This window comes from Cinclus cinclus, chromosome 2 (assembly GCF_963662255.1).
Source record: "Cinclus cinclus chromosome 2, bCinCin1.1, whole genome shotgun sequence".
Taxonomy (NCBI): Eukaryota; Metazoa; Chordata; class Aves; order Passeriformes; family Cinclidae; genus Cinclus; species Cinclus cinclus.
The window spans coordinates 90,971,646-90,996,785 of NC_085047.1; the positions used below are offsets into that span (position 1 = coordinate 90,971,646).

The window sequence follows — 25,140 nt, forward strand, 5'->3', positions numbered from 1 at the left end:
TCAGGATGTCCCTGCTGGTTCAGGAGCTGGCATTGCTTGTGCCCACTCCAGAATGTCTGCACACAAGGATTCAACAGCATCCAGTCGCTCGATTTGCACCAGTTTGGTGAGCAGTTCTGGGATGCTGTAGCCTGCCGTGCTGATGCGGTCAAACAGCTGCATGCCATCTGTCATCCCTCCAATCTCATCCCTCTTGAGCCCAAAGCTCTCGGCCAGGTGACGCCACGTTTTCACTATGGCTTTCTCTGTGTTGTAGGTCGAGCTGAGCATTCGGCTGGTCTTCTCCAGGCAGTCAAATGGCAGCTCTGTAGGGCTCAGACCTGCAAAGGGACAGGTGGATTGTCAGATGGCTCTGGGTACAACTCTTGACATTTATTGAAGTACAACAGATTACACTGTTAGCAATGAATGCAGCTAAAATCTTTATGTGATAGTTCATGATACATGTCTAGGTCCAAAGTTACTACTGCATATTACCAAATTAATTCTTCATAATCACAGTAGGACATCATAATTAGGGTAAAAAGTTGCCTGGAAAAGAAGTAATAGATGGATTGTGTGAATTCCCATGGCTCTGCCCTTTCCTTGAAAAATTTACTAGCTGTTAGAAAAAGTATATTGCAACTGTGTCCCTAGTGAGCAGCCCCGTTAATACACCTCTGCACGTCAGGCTCCAGAGACAGCTTTGACCCTTCCCTGAGACTGTCACCAGCAGCTGCTGAAACATATCTGTAATTGAAAGTTGCCCTTGCAGGAAAGTGAGAAGTGAGGTGAGGCAATGATGCCAGATGCAAGCATAAAAGTCCCGGCAAGGGCCTAACTTCCATTACTATCGTGAATCTCTAGGGAGGATTTAACATTCATCCTATGGGGAAAAGTCTATTTTCTCCTGGACATATTTTCTATGTATTCATGTTCAGTAAACAGAGGCAAGAACCAGCTACAGCATTTTTCCCAAACCAGACTTTTGCTTCTGTAGTTTTCCTGCTTCTTACTCATAAGCAATATTTTGATGGGAGAGAGAACTCTCTGAATTACAGAATACTCATGCATATGCACACGAAGTGTGTGTGGTGGGAAGCAACTGCAGTCACATCTCCTGTTCTGCAGGGAATTTAGTTCATGTTTCCTGCTAAAACAGTTCAGGTAGTCAAGTGTTAAAGAGAGTCAAGATACAGCCTGGAAATTCCACATTTTGTTGTGAGATGTGGGACAGAATTTAGAGAAGCAGAGAAGATTGAGACTTGTATCTTACCCTCAAACCTGACCCTCTCCAAATCACACTTTCATATTTGGAACTATTTTTTATCTGTTATCTAAAGAAATAAGACCAACAGGTTTCCTCTAGATGGGGAATGCAAAACTGCTTTTCTGCATCTTGGTCTGGTTTTGTGTCCCAAAACAGCCCACAACAACTCTTCCTACTTTCCACAGGAAGGAAGCCCATGCACGTGCCAGAGAGGATCTGTGGCTCACTCCAGCCCAAGCCCAGCCTGGACACCTCTGTAGTCAGGGCATCACAGGGTTCCTGGCCAGTGAATACAATCTGCCTACAGAGTGTCTTCTCTGGTTTGGGACTATTTTCCATAGATAGCCAGAGGCCTTTCCTACTTTATAGCAAATGCTTGTGATCTAATTTCATGCTTTTAACATAGGTGCAAATTGTACACTCACCTTCTGCAACGTCACATACGTTAGCATACACGTCGAGTATCTTTTTCCTTCGACTTTGAATCTAAATGAGAAGAGTTTTATTTCATTAATTTTTTCAGTTACAAGATTAAACAATTAGCAGGCAGGAGTGGAAAGTCTGTGGGACATCTCCATTGCATGGGGTTATCACATAATGTCCTCAAGGGTCCCTTTCGAAGACTCAAAGAAAAATGACACAACTACTATTCCATGAAGCATAAACATATTTCTGATTTCACTTGCCACTGCTAGAGAGCTTTCATTACAATTTCTAGGCTTTTTTTGAGAGCAAATACTTTTCTGCTCCAAGTATTTGTTTATTTTATTTCTCTTTCAGACTGAGGCCAGCTCCTGAGAATGAGGAGAAATCCAGTACCATATATGCAACAATTAATGTAGGGATGTCTAGGTAAACCAGGTCAGGACTGGATACAGGGAATTAAATTCAGACTGAAATTGCCTTTTTCCAATAATCTAAGAGGATTGTGGAGGAGGGGTTCTTCCTTTCTGTTTCTTGATGTGGACCTGCTTAGTGCATTACTAATTAACTGAAATATTTTGCAGATAGATTAAAAAAAAGTCGACGAATTTTGGAGAGGAAACATCTGAGGTCGAGAGGGATGTAGTCATTTTTGACAAGAAAGAAACAAGACTGAAAACCTGACATCTTTCAAGCTAAAAATGGACAGTTTTATATAGTTTCATTTAGCAAAATATTCTCAAGTTTTTGCTTTGGATTCAATGTGGAGTGAAAACAAATGTCAAAACGTCATGAGCTCTCAGGGCCTGAAATTTTCTTCCCCGTGCCAGCTTTCATTAGAACTGAGCTTTCTGAAAAGCTGTCTTTTTGATAGGACTCCAGCATTATCTCCACAGATTTGTCACTTCTCAATGCAAACGAGACTTGAATAAAAGTCTGCTTTCATTACTTTACTTTGTGGAAAGATTTTCCTCATTTTATGTGGGCTGTAGAGGGCAAGGCACATCAATGACATGGATTAATGGACTTGCAGCTGGAGAGCACCAAGTGGCTGCTCCTCCTGAAGCGAGTGCGTCGTACTGCAGGTCAACGCAATGCAGACGTAGAGTGATGTTCACATCCTCCTCCTGCAATTTATGTGTGCTTACTCAGTCATGTTGCTACTGTAGGCTTGGATTATCTGTTTTAGAGCCCTGAAAACAGGACATTTTCTTTTAATGGGGTTTATTAAAACTCCTATGAAAACTACTGGAAGCTTATTTTCATTCTCCCTCTACTTTTAGGGTAAAGAAGCAGGTTAAGTAATTCCATGAAGAATTATGCTGGATGCTCTTTTTACCAGAGCCAGAAGATGGGGGATTTTTAAACCTTAAGCTGAAAGCAAACAGGAAATGTTTAGCCTGATGATCTTCTGTGTGGCAGCTCATTGCAAATGGGTTTTGTTATAGCTAGGAAGAAGAAGACTTGGTTAATAGCAAGCCTCTAATTTTCTTTATCCTTGTACAAATACTCTGAATACTCTTTCCTGTGCTAGTAATGCTACCTAATTCCCAAACTGAAGAAAATTACTGATTTTCTAACTTCTGGCAACTGGCTTGTTTGTGACATCCTAGGTATGGAGTGGAGAATCTTGATGCAATCTGCACATTCATTGAAAAGATTGTCTCCAGCTTTGTCAGCAGTCTTTAATCCATGAGGATGTGTGCTAGAACAGGTCTGGAAGAAATAGTTCCTGCTTTAGTTGCATTTATGAGCTATCTATCCAAAAGAATCTGGAGAATGTATCTATGATATATGATCTTTCAAAGGTAACCTGCTTCTTATGAAATACTCTGATTTCATGACTACCCAAGGTGTATCATCCTATTTCAAGCCAGTGTTTACAGAAGTACCATAAAGTTGGCTATTTAGAGACACCTCAAAAACCTGAACTTTAAAATGTGAGCACTGGAATAGTAAATTATTTTCAGAGGGTCATAAATGTCTACAACTACAAAACCATTTAACTTGTGTTGAGATTTTGTGTGTCTGATCTTGGCTGAAAAGTGATGTGTTTTAGAAATGTTGAGCTGATCCTCCCAACAATTTAAAACACACAAACCTGAAAAGATGCATTCTCAAATCTATTTTTTCTTAAACAATATCTGATGTTTGATATTAATGATGTGATTTTGACCTAGCTGTAGTAATTTTAAAATTAATTTGAAATACTAAAAAAAAAATCTGAGCAGACACCTTTTTCTTAAGGATGTTAACACAAACTAAAAGGCTCTGTGGGTAAGGTGTGGCCTTAACTGTGCCTTAAAATACTCAAAGTGAGATAAAAAGCCCTGAGCAGTACAGACTCAGCAGGAATAAGCAAAGGCCTTCCACAGCAAAACATCAGATTACAGTGTCCTTCAAAGCACAGGAGTGACCTTCAAACCATGTGTGTGTTTTTCAAAATTCCACGTGGAAATCGAGCACGACACTGGATGTTGTTGAGAGGTTTGTACCATGGAAATACCAGTGCAGCTGGGTCAAGGTACTCAGATGTTCTGCTATTAGCCAAATCCAGCCCACTTCATTATTTTACTGTCTTAGCATTAGCTGTGACAGAGGACTGCTTTTATATGGGGGTTTTCTTTCTTGAAACTATAAAATATCATACTCAAAAAAAGCAAATTAATTAGTCTTGTAGAGTATTAGATTTTTATCCCATAACACTATACATATGCATATATGTCATTATGCAAAGGAGATTCTATAACAAATATGTCTGGAGAAATTCTTGTAAATCAATCTGATCTACCCTACAATGCAATTTTGGGGGTTGATAGTTATATATATTTTTTTCCTTTATAAAAAGTAGTAAAATGTTCTCGATTTTAAAATCTCAATGTAGCCTTACCCCAGTTGATTTATTGCTTGTAGAAGATTTATCTCTGGCCAGATGCACTAAAGATAACAAGCATCTCTCTGGAGTCCCTTGCTTGTCAACTGCAGCTTCTTCATCACTGTCCATACTCCGGCTTAAAAGTCGTTCATTCTCAGAAGATGCATCATTTTCACTGTAAAATTGAGGATATGGTTATTTTAATGAAGCCTTTCATGGGTTGACCCCAGTCATCTTATTTTGTCTGTCTGGGAGTAGTGAAATAAAAGTGTTTTCCATTTTTTAAAATACTTTTCCTCTGAAATCCTGTGGATGTAAGGGCCTTCACCAGCCCAGTGTGTATGTGCAGTGCCCAGCAAGTCACACAGTCACAAGTAGCTTGCAGTAATCCTTTTATAGAGGGATTTTCCAACTGAGGACAGTGTTTAGCCCACCTCAATCATGTTACTCAGACAGGTCTTGCTGCTGGGCAGAGACAAGATGAGGAAAACCACCACACTATGCCATCCAGATGATGCTAGGGACACAGGGTTTCCTTAAGTCCAGTAGCAGCTATTTTTACTCTTCCTGCCTAGAAGGGAGGGGGAACCTCAGTAAAGCCATGTAAGTGAAAGCTGCACTCAGATCCCTGAAATTAACCTCTCAAATGAGGAAATGGAGTCCCAAGAGTTGATGAACTGGTCACAGAAGGAATGGGGAGGACACAGGAGTCTCTTCATGATGTCTGTTACCATCTCTTAGAAACAAGAGGAAGAAATGCCCACTAAGGCATCTGGTCTTTGCCCAGCTGCAACAACTTGCCAGCATATCGCTCAAATTTTTTCATGTGTTCCACTGTATCAGGATGAATTATGACCATGTGCCTCCCCCATTTCACTGAAACTGGCAGTATAGTTATCTTTTACCCACCTTTTGACAGCCTTAGCTGGAGTTGCTGTAAGTTTTTCAAACTCTTCTTTCTCAGAGAATATCACAACATTGTCTGTAGAACAGCAATTAGAGAAGTTTAAATTGGCAATAAGTTTCCAAACCAGTGCTTTGTGTCAGGAGCTAGTTCTTCTGGCAGCCTTACTGACAAAATAAATCTCTCTGCTATATTTTTAATTGCTATCAGAGGATTATGTGACATTCTGGAAGTACAAAAAAACTAGTATAGACAATTCTTTAGTAAACTGATGAGGGTTTTATATACTCCAAAGGAGGAACTGTAATTAAGATAAAAGTATTAAGAATATTTAAGCCCAGTGTTGCTTGATAGAAAGAGCAAAACTAAAACAACTTGTACCTTGCACTTCTTTCTTCTCTTCTTGTGTGTTAGCCTGAGCTTCGACATTTTTTACTGAGTGGCTCTTGCAACAGGCTAGAATATACAAATATAACACAAATTATTCTCAGAAGCTTTCTAAAAATAGCATTTGCGACCAAAATTTTACCTGCTGAACAGTTACCTTGAGCAGATGGCTTTGTTTTTACAATGTAAAACATGATGATGAGGACAATGGCAATGGCCATTATGAAGATAGTAGACATAGCAATTATAAGAGCTGTAGCCAGATGTCCTTGTCCTGAAAGATCTGCTGAAATAAAAAAAATAAATGAAGCAGCAACTCTTAGGATCAGAGAATAGTTAACAGTTTGCAGTCTGCTCTACACATAGTTTGTGTGATCCTTTATTTGATCTCCGTCTTGCTTACTTGTTAAGCATTCAAAAACTTAGATCTCAAAGGCTAGTTAATTAAAAATTTCTCAAAATTTTGATATTTATGCATAAAAAAGTTAGTAATATTCATTAAAATATTTGATGGTATGATCCATCAGATACAAAGATGTAGGAAATTGTATTTTAATATGGGAAGTTGTACATAACCAAAAGTAGAAGCTTTTGTAGCACTGCATTCTGAGAATCAGCATTGACAAGATGAAACCCAGTAAATACACAAAGTGAATAAGAGCTAAAATGACTGTTGATAACTGTGGCTGCCTCAAAAGCTCTAAGTTAAAAGAAGGACACAATGCACACATAGAATAACAGATGTTTTTCTAACAAATACTTAAAAAGCAGCATGGATTGAAGTGAATTTAAAATAAGCTATGTGAAAAGATATTCAGAAAGAAAACTTAGATGCAAAAGGCTAGAATTGAAAAGGCATGAAAGGCTGCAGAAAATTATAGATATGTTAAAAGACGTGAAAGCCTTAATTTCTCTGAAAATGTGATCCTAAGAGTCATGTTTTCAGACAATACCAAGAACAGCATTGTCAGTACCTCATTAACTGCACCTTTCCCGTTTTGCCTTCTTAGGTTCAAAAATTTTAAAAGCCTAATAATTGTGCTGGAAAACTGTTTATGTTAGCTCAAGAAGAGACTCACCATATTTGTGCATGAAGTTATTTTCCCCATTCTAAGCTAAGCTTTGCTGAGGCAGAGTGCTATTTCCATAAAGCTACAAATAATGAGCTAAATTTATAGCTGGCATCACTGGGTACAGCACAAGTCCTTTTTACGTTCTGCTGACAAATGGCAGTGATCATTAACTGAGAAACAAAAATGAATTCTGAATTATTTCTAATAGCAGTTTTAGAAATCTGGAAATAGTGACAATGAAAATAGCAGCAGATATTTTCAGTGTGGTTGCTCTTTGTTGATGCCCTTTTCAAAACAAAAGCTACTAAATTAACCCTGTGAGTGCATTCTTACCTTTGTGAGCATGCTGGTAAGGTGAGAAAGTGCTTGTGCCAGAGGTGCTTGGGAAAATGGCTGAAATGCCAGAGTTAGTGCCTGCACCTGCAATATAGAAAAAAAAAATGCTACAAAATTCCATGGTTACTTTGTCCAGTCAAAGGAATAGGTTGCCTCAAGGAAAGAGAGGTTTTACTTGGCTTGGTTGCATTTCCGTTTATTAACAAAGGACCCAAGAACTCTTTGAAATGTCCCTAATCCCGAAATGTTTTACTGGTACACTGAAAGTTGGGTGGCAGACCATGTGTTTGCACACTGTCCAGAGGGAGCGAAAGTCAAACTCCTGAACAGATATGAACTCAGAAGAAAAAGTCAACTATTGCACATAGATTCCCATGTTATGGATCTGTCCTGGATAGCAGAAAGTTTTCCAGGGTCCAGCTGATTGCTCGAACAGTTTACAACCCACTCCAGTATTTGCAACTGCAGACTGAGACTCAGCAGGTAGATTCATCAAACAAGGGCCTCTCACAAGCAACCTTCACTAGCAGCATCACTCTGAAGCTGTGGTGGTATGCAAACCCTCATGACTCCACAGGAAAACCTGGGGAAGGTGACAAATAATGGTGCCAAATGCATTTCTGTTCCGTGGAGCTGTACTGTCATAAAAGGGAATTTTAGAATTTCCTGTAATGTAACTGGGCAGTATGTTTCTTATGATTTCTTGTGAGTCCAAATCTATATTCTGGGGGGAGTGAAAATTCACTGAAGCAGTAAATGAAGAAGTTACAGGAAAACTTAATCCTGTCAGAGGGTGAGGCTGACCAATAGGGGTCTCCAGGTCTAAATTCTACACTCAGAGTTAAAGTTAGTCTTTCAGCTGGTGACATGCACCAAGCTTTCAAAGCATTAAACCAAGTCATAAAATATTTTGACAATAGCACACAATAGTGCATATTGTTTGGAATAAAGCTGTTTTTGGAAATGCTTTTATATAGGAGGGTGTTTGCATGGTATTCCAAAACAGAACAAAATCTTTAGGGATGAGAGTAAACATTATCTTCCTTCTTGAATGAACTTTAATGCCATTGGTAAACATGTAATGTGAACAGCTACTATCAACAGACACTGAAAATCATTTTCTGTCTTGGAGGCAGTATGAAATTCCTTCTGCTTTGTATTAGTTATCTGTGGAAAAAGTCCAGTAATAATTAAATTCAGCAGACCTAAAGGCAAAAATCTATCCGAGTCATCTGGTAAGGTATGCACAGCACATGGCTCCACAGGCTGGTTTGGCAACTGGAGCAGATGAGAGCTCACTGTGCCTTTCTTTTGACCAAGTAAATATTCAAAGAAATCACCAGGTAAACTTGACAAGAAATCAAGTGGTCTGGAATGGTCTGAGAAATGTTCTGTGGATAAGAACAAAGCAATATGCACATTCTTCAAATGAAATGTCTTCTTAAAAAGAAAAAAAAGTACTATCTAAAATAAAACATGTCTGCATGTTGTGAATGAGAAATGTACACCTAAAGAGGCTGCAAAGTATGAGTTAGAGATGTCTTCAAAATAAATTTTCTTTAACAATCATAAAACTTCTCTCAAACATCATTTGTTGGAAGGAAATGGATTAACTCATTATAACTGGAATTTTTTCAAACTGAATAAGGGTTCTCATAAGGTTTTAAATATACTAATTTATTAATTCAGATGCATTTAATATTTTGCAAATGAAGGCTAGATTGCCTAAGTCTTGCCTCTGGTCCTTTCTCTGTGGCAGATGTCCTTCTAAGAAGAATTAGTTAGGAGCTCCAGAAACTGCAATGCAGTAAGACTATCTAGGCATCAGTAAATGAAGCTGTCATCTGCTTGTAGTGGACATTAAAGACAGGTAATTTGTAAAATTTTCAGCAATTCTTCACAAAACTGAAGTGAATCATCCTTGGTCATGATCTCTGTGTTTACTCATTGTGGCTGGACAACAGAGGAAGTTTAGCAAATGGCCAGTGCCGTAGCCTGATACTTTCCTTCATGTTCATGCACAGCCACCAGGCTTACGCCTCTTCTTGCAGCCCCCCTGGCAAATGCAATTACAGCCAATTGGAATTCTGCACGGCCCTTGCAAGCTGCAACAAGTCAACAACAGCTTCTCTGACACTGCCTCTCGGTGAACATAGGCAAGCTGTACTGCTTTGTCTGCCTGGAGTTTAGCTAATAAGCTTCAGCTCATCTCTGCAAGTGAGTTTTAGCAAACTTGCCTCTCTTTTCCTTCACTTGAAGCATGAAGTGATTGAAGAATTTCTGCCTAATAACCTTTCAGTCTCTTGGTATTGTTAACTTCGTGTTTTTCACCCATCTGTGAAAGGAAGTAGAGCCTTTCAAAGTGGTAAGTCAGGCAGCAGCAGTGGCACAGGAAGGGTAAGGAGGAAGGTCACCACTCCTCCTTCAGCATCATGGCCACACTTCACCCAGCTCCACCCCACGCCAGGGCAGGGTGTGGTGCCCACACCATGCACACACGTGGACAGCACACCCCCTCTCCTGTGCACAGCTGGGGGAGCCTCCAGCCCCACACCCTAGGTGCAGAATGTCCCTTGCATGGGAACGGAGCCACCTCGTTTGTTCTGTAGTGCTGGCATGGCAGAATCAAGGCTGGCGCTAGAATGTGGTGGCCTTTCACACATGCCTGGGTGGGAGTTAGTCCTTACACATATTTTAAGTCTTCTGTCAAATTTAATAATTTAGCATATCCATTATGAGCCAAGATTTTTCTTTAGATGTGGCTTGGAAGAAGGTGCCAAGTCATGCACCTGCACTACAAGAGGAACCAAACTGCCACCTTCTGTGGAATTTCAGTTTATACCCCTTTTGTATGAGCAAGAAGAAAAAACTCATAGCTGCTGCTTTTTCCCAGTCAGCCCCACACCATGACTGCAATGTCAGTCGTTCCTGTGCACATCCAGTTTTGCATCCCAATCACATTATTAATTCTGCTTCCAAGATAGATGACACATAATCTATAAAGACTTAGATACAGCTCATGCAGAGACATCTTAAGGTGTTACAGCACACCATATGGAAACAACTCTGTTTTTTAAATAAAGACTGATGGCTGTACTATAGCTGTGCAAAAGAGTGGTTGGTTTATGTTCCTAGACACCTGTATGTAATACTGTAGGAATGTGATAAAGAAATTAGGAAAAACGTTTATCACTGGTGGTTGGTCAACTTTTGCATTATAAATGTTTTTATTAAAAAAAAATGATTTAGTCGTAACTTTCTTGGAGTCTAAATAAAGTTTCAATTTTAAAAATGCTCCATACTTCTTGTTTAAAAGAACTATTGAATATGTATTCACTTTTGAATGTTTGGCAATTTTAACTCAAAAGATAGTTTTAACTTAAATTACCATGCAGCTGCCTTTTGTTCTTTCAGGAAACAAATGCTGGGCAATAAAATACTTTGTTGTTGTTGTTTCAATGAACCTTTCTGCTTTATGTGACTATTCCAGTTGTTCCTGTACCTTGTGACAGAACTTACAATAAGAAGTGACAAACAAAACTACCAGATTTGTGAGAGGAGGAGGGCACAGGGAAAGGAGGTTTTTACCACCATGCCCCTTGCAAGTGTTTGTGAGTGAATAAAATCTGGTGCAGTAGGAGACCACATGTGCCCCTGACTTATGTTGCTGTGGGTATCCTCTTACTGGTCCATTTAAAGGACTGCTGCTCACAACTAGCAACAGATTTTTGGGTTTTTTTGAGTCTACTTAATAATATGTCATAAAAGTCCCCAAAGTGTGTACACAGCAGACTATCAGAGTGATCATAAAATAAGACACATTTAAAAATACTGGTGTCTATATATGTATCTATTTCTTGCTCTTGAGTGCAGCTTGCTTTTTCCTGATGCATCCCACCTCTCCCAGGCTTAGTCCAGTATGAACAGCACAGTAAGTGCCATCACTGAGACTCTTTTATGGGCTGAAGCAGGATAAAGCACACATGAAATAATGAACTATCAGCATGAAATATAAGCTGAAAAATAAATTATACTGAGTTGAAATTCAATAAAAGTAGACAGTTTATGGCTGACAAAATTAAAACTGGATTTTAACTAAAACTAGTCATAAATAAAGACCTAGATATGTAGAAAGCAGGGGTCAGAACTTCTAAATAATGTACATGTGTATTCAGGTACTTACATGAAAGGTTTGATTTCAAACTTAGGGAAACAACACTTCAAATGGAATGCCTGTGCACTTGGAATATCATGGAAGCTAAAGCAGCTGTCAAAGCCCACCTTCTTTCTGAGGTGCCTAGATATGACTTCAGTAACCAAACATAAACCAAGCCTGAAAATATTGCAAATCACTGATAACAGAACATATCCTAGGCAATGGAAGATTGCCTGAGTGATCTTTATTTTGCAGAATACTATAAGTTGCTCTGATATTTTCTGGAGTCACAGGTAGATACTTCAGTTAATGTAGATAGCTATTACACCAGGAAGAGCTTGAAGTAAATTAATTCCTGGGAATTAAACTTCTGAAAATGATGATAGGAAAGTTCCCCCTGACTTGTTTTCAGTCTGGTCAATCTCTCTGTAAGCAACCACATCACATAAAAGGAAATGGTTTTTTGCTGTTGCGCTTTCTATAATGTCTATAACTATTTTATTTCTCTCTCTATTGTGCCAGGGTGGGGAAGTGATTATGATTATAGGCCACATGGCCTTAGTCTGACAATTTATTTGCATCTGTTGAAGTTTTGTTTAGGACTCATTGGAAGCCATAATCATTGCATAGTACTGGAAAGCCATAGACAAAACACTCCATTAACTAAGCCTCTGTCCAGGAATTCAGTGTTATCACCCCTTTCTCTGTGCTACATGGAAGGGATAATTGCTATTTAAACTTTGCTATCATGACTTTTAGAGCATCATAAGGAAGAGAACAGACCTGCCTGGAGCTGGTCTCCCATTTCCCCAGTGTCCTGATGGCCAGCCTGCTGGAATGGGTGGTACAAGGCTGAAGCTCTGCAGGTTTTTCAGCTCCTGAGTCCAGTCAGAGCAATCCTGCAGAGACCTGCAGTGTCTCTCATGGACAGGTGATGCTCACTGTGGGAGCTGCAGCTCCAGCACCAGTGAAATCAAAAGTCATTGGAGTGGTTTCATTGGGAAGAATTGTGCCAGGACCACATAACCTCCTGAGGGATACCTAAGCTCAGCTTTCCCAGCAGCTGAAAACAGCAAAGCACACATTTTTTTCTCAGACCCCTCCCCTTGAAGGCTGATGGCTGAAGCTGGCCAATTTTATCCTAAGGTTAGGTTCCTTTCCTAATATGGACAAATCCCTAGGGGAGGACAATCAGGCCATACCACCAGTGAATAATAAAGTGCGGCCTTCAACATTTCTCCCAGTGCACATGTGAAGAGGAAATGGGTGTTCAGAGATCAAACAACTCAAAAAAAAAAAAGAAAAGAAGTTTGTTAGTTCCAGATAACAAGCCTGTCCATTTGCAGGCATAATTTGAAACAGAAGGAAAAAAGGACCTGATGTTGATTATATTACAAAAGGATAAAACTGGCAAGGAATGGAAATTAGTGATATTACAAAGAATGGAAAGTTAAAATAAAAAGCTCTGAAATAATTATTTTAACTAATACAGTGGTTTTGGCATTAAGCTTGTTTGCATTAAGCCCTTCAGTTAAGGAGGCTGAGCTCTGAGTCTTCAGTACACGGGTTTGGATGTGCCCTGGTGATTACAGCTTGTCACACAAAACCATCAATGGTTAGTCAACTGTTCCATCTCATCTGTTTATTCGTTTTGAAATTCTAATATTGCAATAATAAAAATGACCTTTTCTTCTTCTAGATGTCGTTTGCTCTTCGGTACTTAAAAGATAGCCTGACTACATATAGTTTCCTTTATTGATATTTTTCTTTTTTTTTAATTTTCCCACATTATCATTGGTAGGTGTGAGACCTAAAAAACTTACACAGATTAGTTATTGCATTTGTTTTCATATATAAATCCAGCAAAAAAGGTGAAATAAAATGACATGAAGTATTTTATGCACATACACACTTATGATTATATACAGTAGATTAAAAAGAAAAACCCTCAATCAGTTGTTGGAGTTCTCTAGACCAATAATCTGTGAGTGGAAAAGGATTTGCATATTTGATGTAATTGTGTAAATTCAACTTCAAAGTAAATTTTCCTAAAGTTATTGTAGCAGGGTTTGATTTTGTTTTTCTCCAACAAATTTGAATTGGAATGGCAAATATCAAACTTTGTAGAGAAAGAGAGAGTTAATATACATAAACTGAGAGTTTCAGATGCTAAAAAACAAAATCTCTTCCAGCAGTGACTGTACCTCTCTGCCAGAGAAACTCCATATATGGCTACATCTTCTGTCTTTTGCATATATTTTTATACGGGATAAAAGAAAAAGAAAACAACAAAAACACCCGACATAGTCAGAGGCCTGAAGTGACTTCAGTTCCAGAGGTGTTGATGGAAAATCCAGCACCATTAACTGTGGGAAGCCACATCTTAGAGTGGTTTGATGTTCATTATCTAAATGGTTTGATTTACATGGAAAACCTGCCTCTCCTCTCTTCTGCAGTGCTGATATTTATCACAGGGGTACCAGATCCCCATTTAGTGCCAGCAAGGGGCATTGATGGCTCATGATCTGCCTCAAGCACTGATGTTGTTCTCACATCTTTGGTGTTTCACATTGTGCTCCTCTGTGCTCAACACAGAAGCTCCTGGAGGAAGCTGCATGTTGAGAGGTCAGAAATCTTACATAGCTATTTCACAGAGCACAAGATGGTGAAAACTATAGTTTTTATGGTGATGTTCCCCTTTTTCACAGTAAGAAAAAGCTTTCCTGCTACAGAACACACGTTGTTATGCTCATGTATGCATAGCCCTTTCCCCCTGTGTGTCCTCTGCCCACAAGTTGCCACTGAAGCCTGTAGTTCCTCCCAGGCTGCAGAACTGTTGCTCCCATCCTTCAAAACAGTGATATTTTCAACACCATAAACTGGTGACATTTTTGCCTCAATTAAACCTCTGGCCTTTATGAATCATCTCCCCTTCCTCCCCCTCTTTTCCATGCTATTTTGTGCTATTTATGTCTCACGTCCTTTGAGAGGGAAAAAAATCCAACAAGGTGACACAGGCCCATCAAGAAATTTCTTTCTCACATCCAGTCCTTTTTACACTAGTATTTCCAGATGCTGGGGCACAGGGTGTTCATCTTGTGTCCTTGGCCATTTCAAGTTTTATTGACTGCATATGAGCTGAAAGATATTTGCTTACCCTTTGATCAAACCCAAATATTTTCCTGCCAGATGAAATGTGTCATCAGACAAATTCCCTGAGCAAGTTTCCATGCAGGGGCACATACCTCTGGACTTGGGCATCTGTAACACATAGTCCAGGCACTTTCCCAGCAAGGAATGTTTACAGCTAAGGAGAGGACCACTGTTCTCCCATCCTGTCTCAGCCCTAATGAAGGCCTGAAGCAGGATTCATCTGCACTCTTTTCTGTATAGAGGTGTAAACTCAGAGCTTGTCACCCCGAGCTTCCTATTTTAAAGTAATTTGCCATTCTTGTTCCCTTGTGACCCACTGGGCCACCTTTCTCCAGTGGTGTGCTGTATGCAGGAGAGTTTGAAGAAAAGGAGCTCTGGGGAAGAGGCAACACTGTAGTGTGGGGTTTAGACTCCTGACTGCTGTTCATTGCTATTCTGAAGTCTCAACAAAGGAAGAGAAGACTCCTGGGGCCACCTGGAGTTTTCATACTGGGTTCTCCATCCTGACAGCCAGTTAATAAGCAGAGGTTATTCTACACAAAGGAACCATTCCTACCAAAATGCTGGTATTATCCTTCATGTGACAGAAATCTCATCCCCTTATTAAGGTTTTGTGCTTGGAGTGCTTATATGAACTAGGAATTTGCACACCTCAAAAAATTCCACAGCTGTGCAACACTGACATGTCTCCCCTTCTTTGCTCTGACTGGTATAATCTGATGACAGTGATATGTGTGACAAAGATCATCTGCTAACACCAGATTTTACACTACCTTCCACAGCAACAGAGAGCATTTCAAGGGGTTCCTGCAGCAAGGCTGATTTTCCAACTGGAGTACAAATTAATACCTATGAATTGGGGCACTGTCATTCCAAATGAGGTCCTGAGATTTAGATATCATAAACCAAATTACCTCAGCTAATTGGATTGAGGGACTTGGATTTTGAGACACTTTATTACTTTTTGAACACTTGTAATCAAATGGTTGGCTTCATGGACTTAATTAAAATGGAAATATTTAGTCCTTCAAGGACTAATATTTTCTTTTTTTGTTAGTACCCAATCAATTTGTTGGCTTATGCACCTGCCTAAATTCCACACAAAGATAATACATATTTATTCTTGTGTTTATCAAGATAAAAATTGCATGTAGTTGATCAGTTGTGCTGATCATACTTTCCTTATAGAAACACATTACCTGTTGTATCTGCCAGACATCCTACAAAAGACAAAGATTTGTTTTCTTTTAGGTGAGTAGTAACCATAAGATCTGGTAGTTTCTTCCCAAATCAGTAAGTTATACCATGTCTTATACCACTAATGACCTGTTTCAGTATGTGTTTGAGACAGACCATCAGAGCTGAGAAAGGGATTAATTTCCACCTATGGGTTAGCAGCATGCATGTCCTATCCTCCTTTAAAGACTCCCAGAGCACCAGTGATACACAGTCCTGTAGATCTGAACAAAGCAATTGCTATTTATGTACATAAATAAATGCTCTGGGACTTTCAATCCCTGCTTTCAAATCAAGCAGACAAAATACTGAAATTCCTTTTCATGACAAAGATTTCTAAAAGAGAACATAGACAGGATTTTGGTTTTAGAGGCATCAGGTTTTGCTGGAGAACTGCTATTTTTTTCTGTTTATTTGAGTTTTTGTTGTTGTTTTGTTTTGAAGTTTTTTTGTCTTGATCTTCTCCCAGTTCTCTGAGGGGGTGTCAAAGTAACTTGGTCATTCAGAGAGAGCCTCAGTTTTCCTTTTCTTTTTCTCACTTTCTTTTCCCCCTAAAGGAGGCAGCAGTTTTCGGGGGGTTTCCCCTGCAGGACAGTGCTGGTGTGAGCTGTCCCTCCTCCCCATGGCATGAGGATGGATAAGCCATTGCACCAACACTGTACAAAATGAACGGGTACCTCTAGGGCGTCACACACACATCCATACATGATTTCTTCAGTTAAGAAGAATTTTCTCAATGTAATCTACAGAACTAATTCTCTTATCAGTGCTGACCACCAGACGTCAATGTCAACCCTTGAATCACTTTGCAGCAAAAGGATATGAAAAGGTGTTATGCCCTTTTACTCCTACAAATTACAAATCTACAAATTGTCCCAGGTTTTCTTCACAGGTGAACTGAAACTCAGTTAAAAAAAATACACAGACATGGGATTTCCTGGACCTACTGGTTAAGTAACCCAAAGAAGTTATAAGTTATGCAGACATGGGATATCTTAACAGATGAAAACTGGAGAAAATATGAGCAATAGTAGATCCAAAAATCAAAGATTCTTATTTTTCCTCAAATGATAAACATTCCTTTTGTTGGCAAGGCTAGTTGGAAGCAGAAATTTCTTAACTGGAGCTGGGTTTAATGTTTGAACATAATTATCATCACTGTAAGATTTCACATTGAGCTTCCAGATGATTTTAATGATGACATTTTGCAGTGAAATGCATAGAAACATCAGAACACTTACATTCCTTAGTGTTGGGTGGTGCCAGCAAGCATGAGTAACAAACCATCCCATAGATGTTCCGAGGTCTGTTTTCCAGCATGTAGTAACTGCAGTGAGGGGCAAGAAGAGGCAAAACAGTGCAAATTAATATGATATGACTGAACATGGTTCAGCAGCAACCAATTATATGGAGACAAAAACCATTTAAAAAAACTTTTATAAGAAATTTGAGGCAATTTTTTTTTAATTGCCTGAATAGAGACTGTGTTTCTCTTCTTCCTTTCCTCTTAAAATACAATTAATCAAACATCTATACATGACAAGAAGTGGTAACATTGCCTAAAACAACATTAGTCTCCCTGCTGAGTTCAAGCTGCAGTTTGCAGCATGCCCTGAAACAGGATTTTTCAAAGTAAGAGAATACGTTTTTTTGAAGCAGCGATCTTTCAAGCAAGACCACCAGTTGGATATGGTTGGCTAATTTTACTCACAAACACCCTAAGAATTATTTCTATAATCTTAGAAGCAAATCTGAGCCAGATCAAAATAAAAAATACAGGAAAAAAAACACCCTCACAGGGCAAGGCAGATTAGGTTTTACAGGTTTGTTTTGTTTTTTTTTTTTTTAATTATTTCCTTGTTGTATTGTTCATAAGTTAGTCCTTGATAGTGGAATTACAGTGTGAAGGAAAGGTTTCCATAATTTGAATTTCTGGGCTGCTAATAAATTAGTGTTGAAATAAGGTAGTTGGCTACTCAGGAGTTGGATCCACATGCACCCTAATGAGTAATTCCATCAGAATCATACATGTGTTGATGTAACATCATAGTGTTGATGTTACGGATATGTCTTTACAAATCACTTGTAAATCACTACATATTTTAATGAAGAGATTAATAAATTCATAATCTGTTCTGTGCAGACAGGAACTCAACACTGCAAACATTGATGCAACTGGGGATCTGTTTTCTGCTCTTATATACCTGCCTATGCATGTGAAGTATGGGTTTTTCCTGGAAAATATATGCATTGTTAGGAAACCACTGCTGAAACCATCCATCAAAATCAGTTGGTGTATTAATGAATGACAAATAAGAGAGCTAGGTCCAGGAAATGGAATGCACAGAGATGCAAAGGGGTGACAGGGACTGGAGGAAACTCAGAGAACAGGGGAGCTATACGCTTTTCCTAATTTCTTTCTTACTGGTTTTAAAAGATTCACCCTCACTTCTTCCTTCAAATATCTCCCATGCCCCATGTGCCACTCTACCATTCTGTAAGGAGCAAAACTTCATCCTTTCTATCTTATGGGTGCCTATGTAATTTTAGTCTATAAAGCAGTGAATAAATACACAGGAAGAGACTGCCAAACCACAAAACAAAATAGTGGAAGCTCAAAGATATATATAATCTATGAAGAAAAATACAGGACAGTTACGATCCACAGTCTAATGGCTGTGCTGGTTTAGGAAAGAAACAATCCTTCTGACACTTAATGAAATCAAGCTGGTGGAATAATTCTTGGTTTTCACCACAATGCAGAATGGTGGAGGACACGTAAAAAAAACTGAAGAGGATGCTCATGGCAGGCAACTATTCACTCACATGAGTGGGAAACTCTGCAGTTGCAAGCATTAGTGACTTACCCACACGAAGTACTGGCAACAGATTTGTGTTTCTGGTTACTTTCCAATGCACCAGGTAGTAAAGGTAATGTTGGAAATACGTGATAGTTTTATATCACCAGCTATGGAGAAGTGACCCTCTAAAGACAAAATGAATTTTCATGGTATTACTCTTCCACTTTGATATTTATTCTTTCTTTCCTTGGCACCTGCCAGACTCAGGTTTGGAGGGGCTACAGGCAGAAATCCAAGACTAGAGGCTAGAGTGAGAAATGGACTCGCTTTCCTGCTTAACACCACAGTGGCTTATCATAGGCTAACCTTGGTGGTGTCATTCCAGGCTCAGGGACGTAGACCTGGGTTTAGGTCTGCCCTTTCAATGGAATAGGGAGCCTGGACTGGGGCAGGAGGTGGAGAGGGGTGGGTGCTGTTCTCAGCAGGGAACAGTCTGCAGAGAGACAGCAAGGATGAGTATCCTTGGCAGAGGCGTCTGCTGCCTGATCCAGAACAGCAAGGCTAAGACTTAGTTTCATTAGAAATTCACTGGCTAAAGCTTTTCATGCAAAAAACCAGAAGAGCATTCGCTCCTTCTCTTAAAGCCTCTCAGAGAACCGATCCTGTATTTGCTGTAGCCATGGACAAACACATGACATGGGGAAGTGTCAGTAGCAGAGGCATTTTCAACTGCATTCAAAAAGAAAATTATCCCATTGAAGTTCTGGCTTGTGAGAGGTCCGGAGACTTACCCCAAACTGAAAATAGGTGCTGAGACAGCATAAGGGGTATGTATTATTTATACTTGACCTGTTCTTACTCCTTATGGCCACTACTGAATGAAGACAGATGACCAGGCTAGAGGGACCCTTGCTCTGACCTGCCACTGCTGCTTGTAGTTGGCTGTGAGCTCAGTCACACTCCAGGAACACCTAATGGATCACCCCATGGAGAGAAATAGTCTAGTCACACCTAATTTCCACATTCTTAACCTGTCCTATTTGACATGATGGAAGAGCTTCTGGGCAGGGAGCAGAGGACAAAACCTGCAGTGTCCCAGGAGGCTCAGTCCAGGTACCTCTAGAGTTCACTGGCACCTGGACTTCAGTTTTGAGAATCACAGCTTTGGAACTAAGCCTTCAAAATCTTCCCTGTCTTTCACACTTCTTGTGAGCCTGACAGTATAATTTTTGTTTTATATGAGAGGGAACACAAAGAAGCAGTGGATGACCCCTCCTCCTCTACCAGAGGTCTCATTCTTCCCTAAAATTGGTCATCAGTAATAGTGGAAAAAACATAAAATAAAAGGAAAAACATATAATTATCCAGTACTTATTTTAAGATAAAGTACAGAGGGTGGGTCATGTAACCACTGGAAAAGGTTGCCAGTTCAGTGGTATTTTGTCTGAAAAATTTAATACAGAATGTGCCATATGCTCATCTTTTCCTCAGGCTTCTTTACTGAGCTGGTGAAAAATAGCAAAGGGATGAGATGTCCTTAAGTGCAATGTGGGCTGTTACTTTGGGCAGGTCTGCAGTGTGTTATGGATGCAGTCCTCTGAAAATGGAAACCTTGCTTTTAACCCTCACATCCACTCAGGAGCTCTCTGAGGCTTACTGCCCAGGCAAGGGAGCACACTGTCAGCTGCCACTCAACCTGGTACCTGGCTATCCTTGTGGCACAGGGGACAATAAGGACAATCAGCTACTCACCAGCTCTCTGCTCTGACACACACTGCATTTCCCCCACCAGCACAAAGGAGCAAACTCTGAGGACTCTAAGTAGCATGAGAAGTCAGGGCAGCTTCAGAGCTTGTTTTAGTTTAGTTTATCTTGAGAATTCCATCTATTCAAGCTTGAGCTGAAAGGGTGTTTCTCCTTAACTGCTGGCTTTGCCAAACAATCCCAGGACCTGAGCGTTGCAGGAGGAGCAGCACACAGCCAGATTCTGGCAGACCAGTTTCTGCTACAGGCTACACCTGTGCAAACACGAGGTTTTGAGATTTCTCCCCAAGCACCAGCTGTGCAAGCTGATTATTTTCAGCCAGCACCCTGCTCCCACCTGGGTGACCTCATTAGTCCTGACAAAAATTGCAAAACAGCAACTGTGACCACTATTTAAGTTTCTTGCTCTTTATGATGTATGAGGGGGAGTCAAGAGGGAACTTTTTTCAAGTCACACCATCAGCCTGTTTGGTGGGCAGCTAGACAAGTCCTTAATTTTATTTGTAAACTGTGAATATTTCACACAGATTTACTGATAAAATAAACTTGGAAGCTTGCAGGGCCTCTTTAAGAGGGCTTAGGGAGTGTGAGTTACATAGCATCTGCAAACTGCACGAAAGCCAAATGTCAGTAGGGATTACTCTCTAAACCAAAGAGAAATAGTGGCAGAAACCAAAAAGGTATGTAAGGTGAGGTTGTATTTTAGAGTATTTACTCACCCTACAAAAAAAGAGTGCAAATATATGCTTGGATTTGCAGACTTTCAGATGCAATACTGTCAAGGATATACATATCCAATGTAGCAATTTCTTTCTCACCATTATTATCAGAATTATACCGAGTGTAAGAGACCATTACAAAGATGGACTTAATCAACAGCACCTGTTTCAAGCCCCTTCAGCCAGCACTGAAACTTGTTTTGACTCTGAACAGCACTACAAACGTTACATTAACAGCTCTGTTGACTCCGTTCTGTTGTGTAGAAAACACCCAAGAGACTAAAATGCCTTGGTAAATCTCACTGAACAGCTATGTTAGCTAATACTGTCAACTGCTGACAAATGTGCCAGCTGCTCACATCTGGAGAGGAGATATTTTATGCCCCTAAAGATATTGTAGTGCCAGCACAGACCCTACAGGGTATTTAAGGTGCTGTCATGCAATTCATATGTAGGGGGCAGGACTTAGAAGGTGACCCTCTGAAGCTACAGCTGGAGGTCAAGCTGGATTTCTTTGACCATTTAAAATGGCACTGCAAACCTGTGCTAGTTCCCTTTCCACTTCTAATAAGAGAAAATTTTACTAGGTGTTCCAAACAGATATTTCTTCAGTGAGATTTCAGTAAGACTAAAACCATCTTCTTTAGGGTCCCTTCCAGGCCTAACTATTTTATGAATCTATGTTTATTAAACTCACCAATGCTTTTGAAAAATTTAAGTGTATTGTTTCAGCAGAGATGAAAAAGCATAATTTGCCAGTATTGTACCTACAGTCAGCTTTGAGATGGAGAGGCTGTCAGAGATTTTGACATTAGAAAAGTACTTCCCAGTGCCTTGGGTAGAGCAAAGGACCATGGATAAGTCCTTACCCTGGGAGACAGGGACCACACTCTGCATCATTCTCCTGATCCCCAGGTGTCATGACTGTGGCTCGAAAAAAACCCTCACAGTCCTTGTGCCGTCGGCATATCTGGTAACCTCCTTTGGAAAACTTCTCTGAAGGGCAGGGGATGCAGCCGTAGTCCTCATCTTTGGTGCCGTATCCACATGTCTGCAACAACACACAGTCACTCAAAAGCAGTCTTGTTCTGCACACCAACTTCTAGCAAAAGAGAATGTTCACAGCCTGCCTGCCCCATTGGCTTTGCAGCACAAAGAGAGAGGAGTGTGTCCTTTGGCCTGTTAGTGTCTGTCCTAAGAAGACCATGCAGGGATATATGGATGCAGCACACTGTGCTGAAGAGGGAGAAGGGGAACTGGAGCATCATACAGCTTGTAACGGGCCCCCCATACTACTTCTATCGTAGTCCAGCAAATTGTGGAAGTGAATTTCATCTGCTGCTTGGATAGAAAGTGAGCTAAAAATGGAAGAATGGAGAGAACTACAGGAGAAACAGCTGCAGCAGGGCTACAGCAGTTTCAGGCTAAGAGACCCCAGAGGGAACAGCCCAAAAAGCAATGTTTGGATGAGATTTTGTAACCTCTGAACTCACATGTCCCAGCTGAACATTACGTTTAGATTAAATAAAACTAAACCAAACTGGTTATTACTCAAACATACTTGTTTGGGAATACCCATTGTACGAAATGCTTGCAATAGGATGTTTATCCCATTAAAACCAAACAGGATTTCAGTATTTTTTTTTTTAATAAGCAACAATTATCTGCTGTAAATCAAATTGTTATTTAGGAACCATAATTTAAAATATTGCAGAAACATCCAAGTTCCTCTAATGCCAAAAGATCTTAGCGGGAGAGCAAAACTAACTTTTTAGATTTTGTGTGTGTTTAATTTTGTGTGTCAGTGTGAGGGGCCAGCAAGCAGACCAGACTGACCTGTTTGTCACTCTGTGTTGGAATGTCAGCATCAGATTCTAAATAACTACTGAGATGAGAACAGACTGGGAGAGACTGTGTATGGAACTTCTACGTTTTAATTTTTACAGTATCCCTCTTAAGAGGCTGCTCCTGGGATGTGGATTGCTGGCGTGCATACAGGATGCCTCGCTCCCACGGCACACTTGAAGGTGTGAGTGCTCCTGCTTAGGCATCCATAGCCTACCCCATTTGCTTTCCTACCCACTTCTTCCACATAACAAAAAATCTGGGTTTTTTGCATTTGTTGCTTGATATGTTCCCCCCAGCAGCAGCAGAAGCTGAAATTACCATGTAAGGTTCTTCACCCGGCTCGCACTTGGGGCAGTCATGGCACATGCCTGTGGTCTGGTTGTAGTACTCATTCTCACCGCAGTTGGAGTATTCGGCACTGGCAGAGTACACCAGGGAGACCTGTCACCAGAGAGCATTCCAGAGCACTGTCACTTCCACTGCCATCGTCCTCCATGCCTCACCCCCTCCCCTTGCACAGCTGCTGTGGCCCAACAGGCAGCAGGGCCAGCACTGCAATGTGGAACACCCCAAAAGCTCAAAAGCAGAAGTGGTATCGCAGTATCACAGAATCACTAAGTTGGAAGAGACCTCCAAGATCATCAAGTCCAAGCCACACCCTAACACCTCAGGTAAACCGTGCCACATCCAGTCTTTTTTGTAAATACAACCAGGGATGGTGACTCTGCCACCTCCCCAGGCAAAGCATTCCAATACTTTATTATTCTTCCTGTAAAAAACTTTTTCCTAATATCCAGCCTATCTCTACCCCTGGCTCAGCTTGAGACTGTATCCTCTGGTTCTGTCAGTTGCTGCCTGGAAAAAGAGACCAACCCCACCTGACTACAAACACCTTTCAGGAATTTGTAGAGAGTGATAAGGTCACCCCTGAGTCTCCTTTTCTCCAGGCTCCCTCAGCCATTCCTCTAGAACACCAGGTGACAGCATTTAAATGGAAGCTGATGCAGGTTTCAGCAACCTGGTACTTCCAAGAGTTTCTCAGAGACTGACATTCGTGCTTGTTGGCACTGCCACTCCATAAAACACTGGAGGCCACAGTTCCTGACCTGTTAACTCGCATGCTCTCCCACACAGGCAAATACCCGAGTTCACACCCTCATCACTCCCAGCTCTAATGAGCCTTCATAAATGTGACTGCAAGGGACAGCTACAGCAACCAGAGATAATGCACTGCCTCGGGCCTCAACCACAATAGGGCTGTGCTTCATGTGACACCCAGGCTAATGTGCTCTTCCAGCACCTTCTGTCTCTGCTCCATCCTGGGTCCTTCTCCTTCCCCCTCCCCCCTAGCAGGCACGGTTTAAACAGCACATTCTCAGGTGTTCAATGGAATGAAAATGATCAAATGATCACTGCACTGAGGTTCAGTCCCTAGGTCATGTATGCCACAATTCACAGGTGGTTATGAATAACCCAAGCAGAACCCTGTTATCTGCACACTAGAGAGACATGTTCACACACAAATACCTACCATCAGGAAAGGGAACATGTGAGTCCATTTACGTTCACCCAGGTGAGCCATGCTTTCTTGATATTTCACCTGAAAAGATAGAATTGGTGATTGTTTATGAACATGAGTAAATATTTGTGTGTGTTGCCAAAATAAGAACAGAAGGGCTCGTAAGCAGAACAAAGGTTACATGGGAGCATTGCCCAGGGTTCTAAACAAAGAGAGGGGGAGATGTGCACGTGCAGTCGTGCACACACACAGACACCACACACCCCTACTGCACCTCTCCTTCCTCTCTTTGAGAAGATAGTGGCAGGAGGGAATATCCAGTCTTGCCATATTTGCAAAAAATCTGTAAAAGGTGAGGAACCAAGTCTGAATTCTGGCACCTCTTGGCTTGCTGAGAAACTCTCCCATGGAGGAATGGAGGGAGGTTTAACCACTAAATGAGAGAGGGCTGGGGATCAGTAGACTGGTTGGTGTCCACACCAATTAGTGCTTGACCACATTACATCAGGTTTGTCTGGGAAAGATCAGCATGGAACAGCCAAAGCAGAGCCAGGGAGTGAGCCAGTGGCAATCAGTGTGGGCAGTCAGAACATCAGGGCTGCACTTTCCTTGCTGGCTCCTGTGGATGCACTGAGAAAGCCCCAGAGATGCTTTCCCTTCTTTAAGAAGCATCAGCTGCTTTTTGTTCTTGATAAGC

At 40.7% G+C, this 25,140-nt stretch overlaps 1 protein-coding gene across 2 annotated transcripts; it reads right to left on the reverse strand.

The window, feature by feature from the left end:
- Positions 1-24,518, reverse strand: EDAR (ectodysplasin A receptor). Of its 2 annotated transcripts, none has more exons than XM_062515072.1 (11): positions 24,456-24,518; positions 23,243-23,365; positions 21,946-22,127; positions 17,034-17,119; positions 7,245-7,331; positions 5,996-6,124; positions 5,833-5,907; positions 5,457-5,529; positions 4,563-4,722; positions 1,675-1,735; positions 1-320 (listed from the first exon to the last, which is right to left on the reverse strand). In XM_062515072.1, exons 1-11 carry the CDS (start codon positions 24,504-24,506, stop codon positions 1-3), a joined length of 1,347 nt encoding a protein of 448 aa, XP_062371056.1. In that variant the 5' UTR covers positions 24,507-24,518. The 2 variants fall into 2 exon arrangements, with proteins under 2 accessions (XP_062371056.1, XP_062371055.1); XM_062515071.1 differs by having other exon boundaries at positions 5,996-6,121; positions 24,456-24,506.
- Positions 24,519-25,140: the final 622 nt, after the last annotated feature.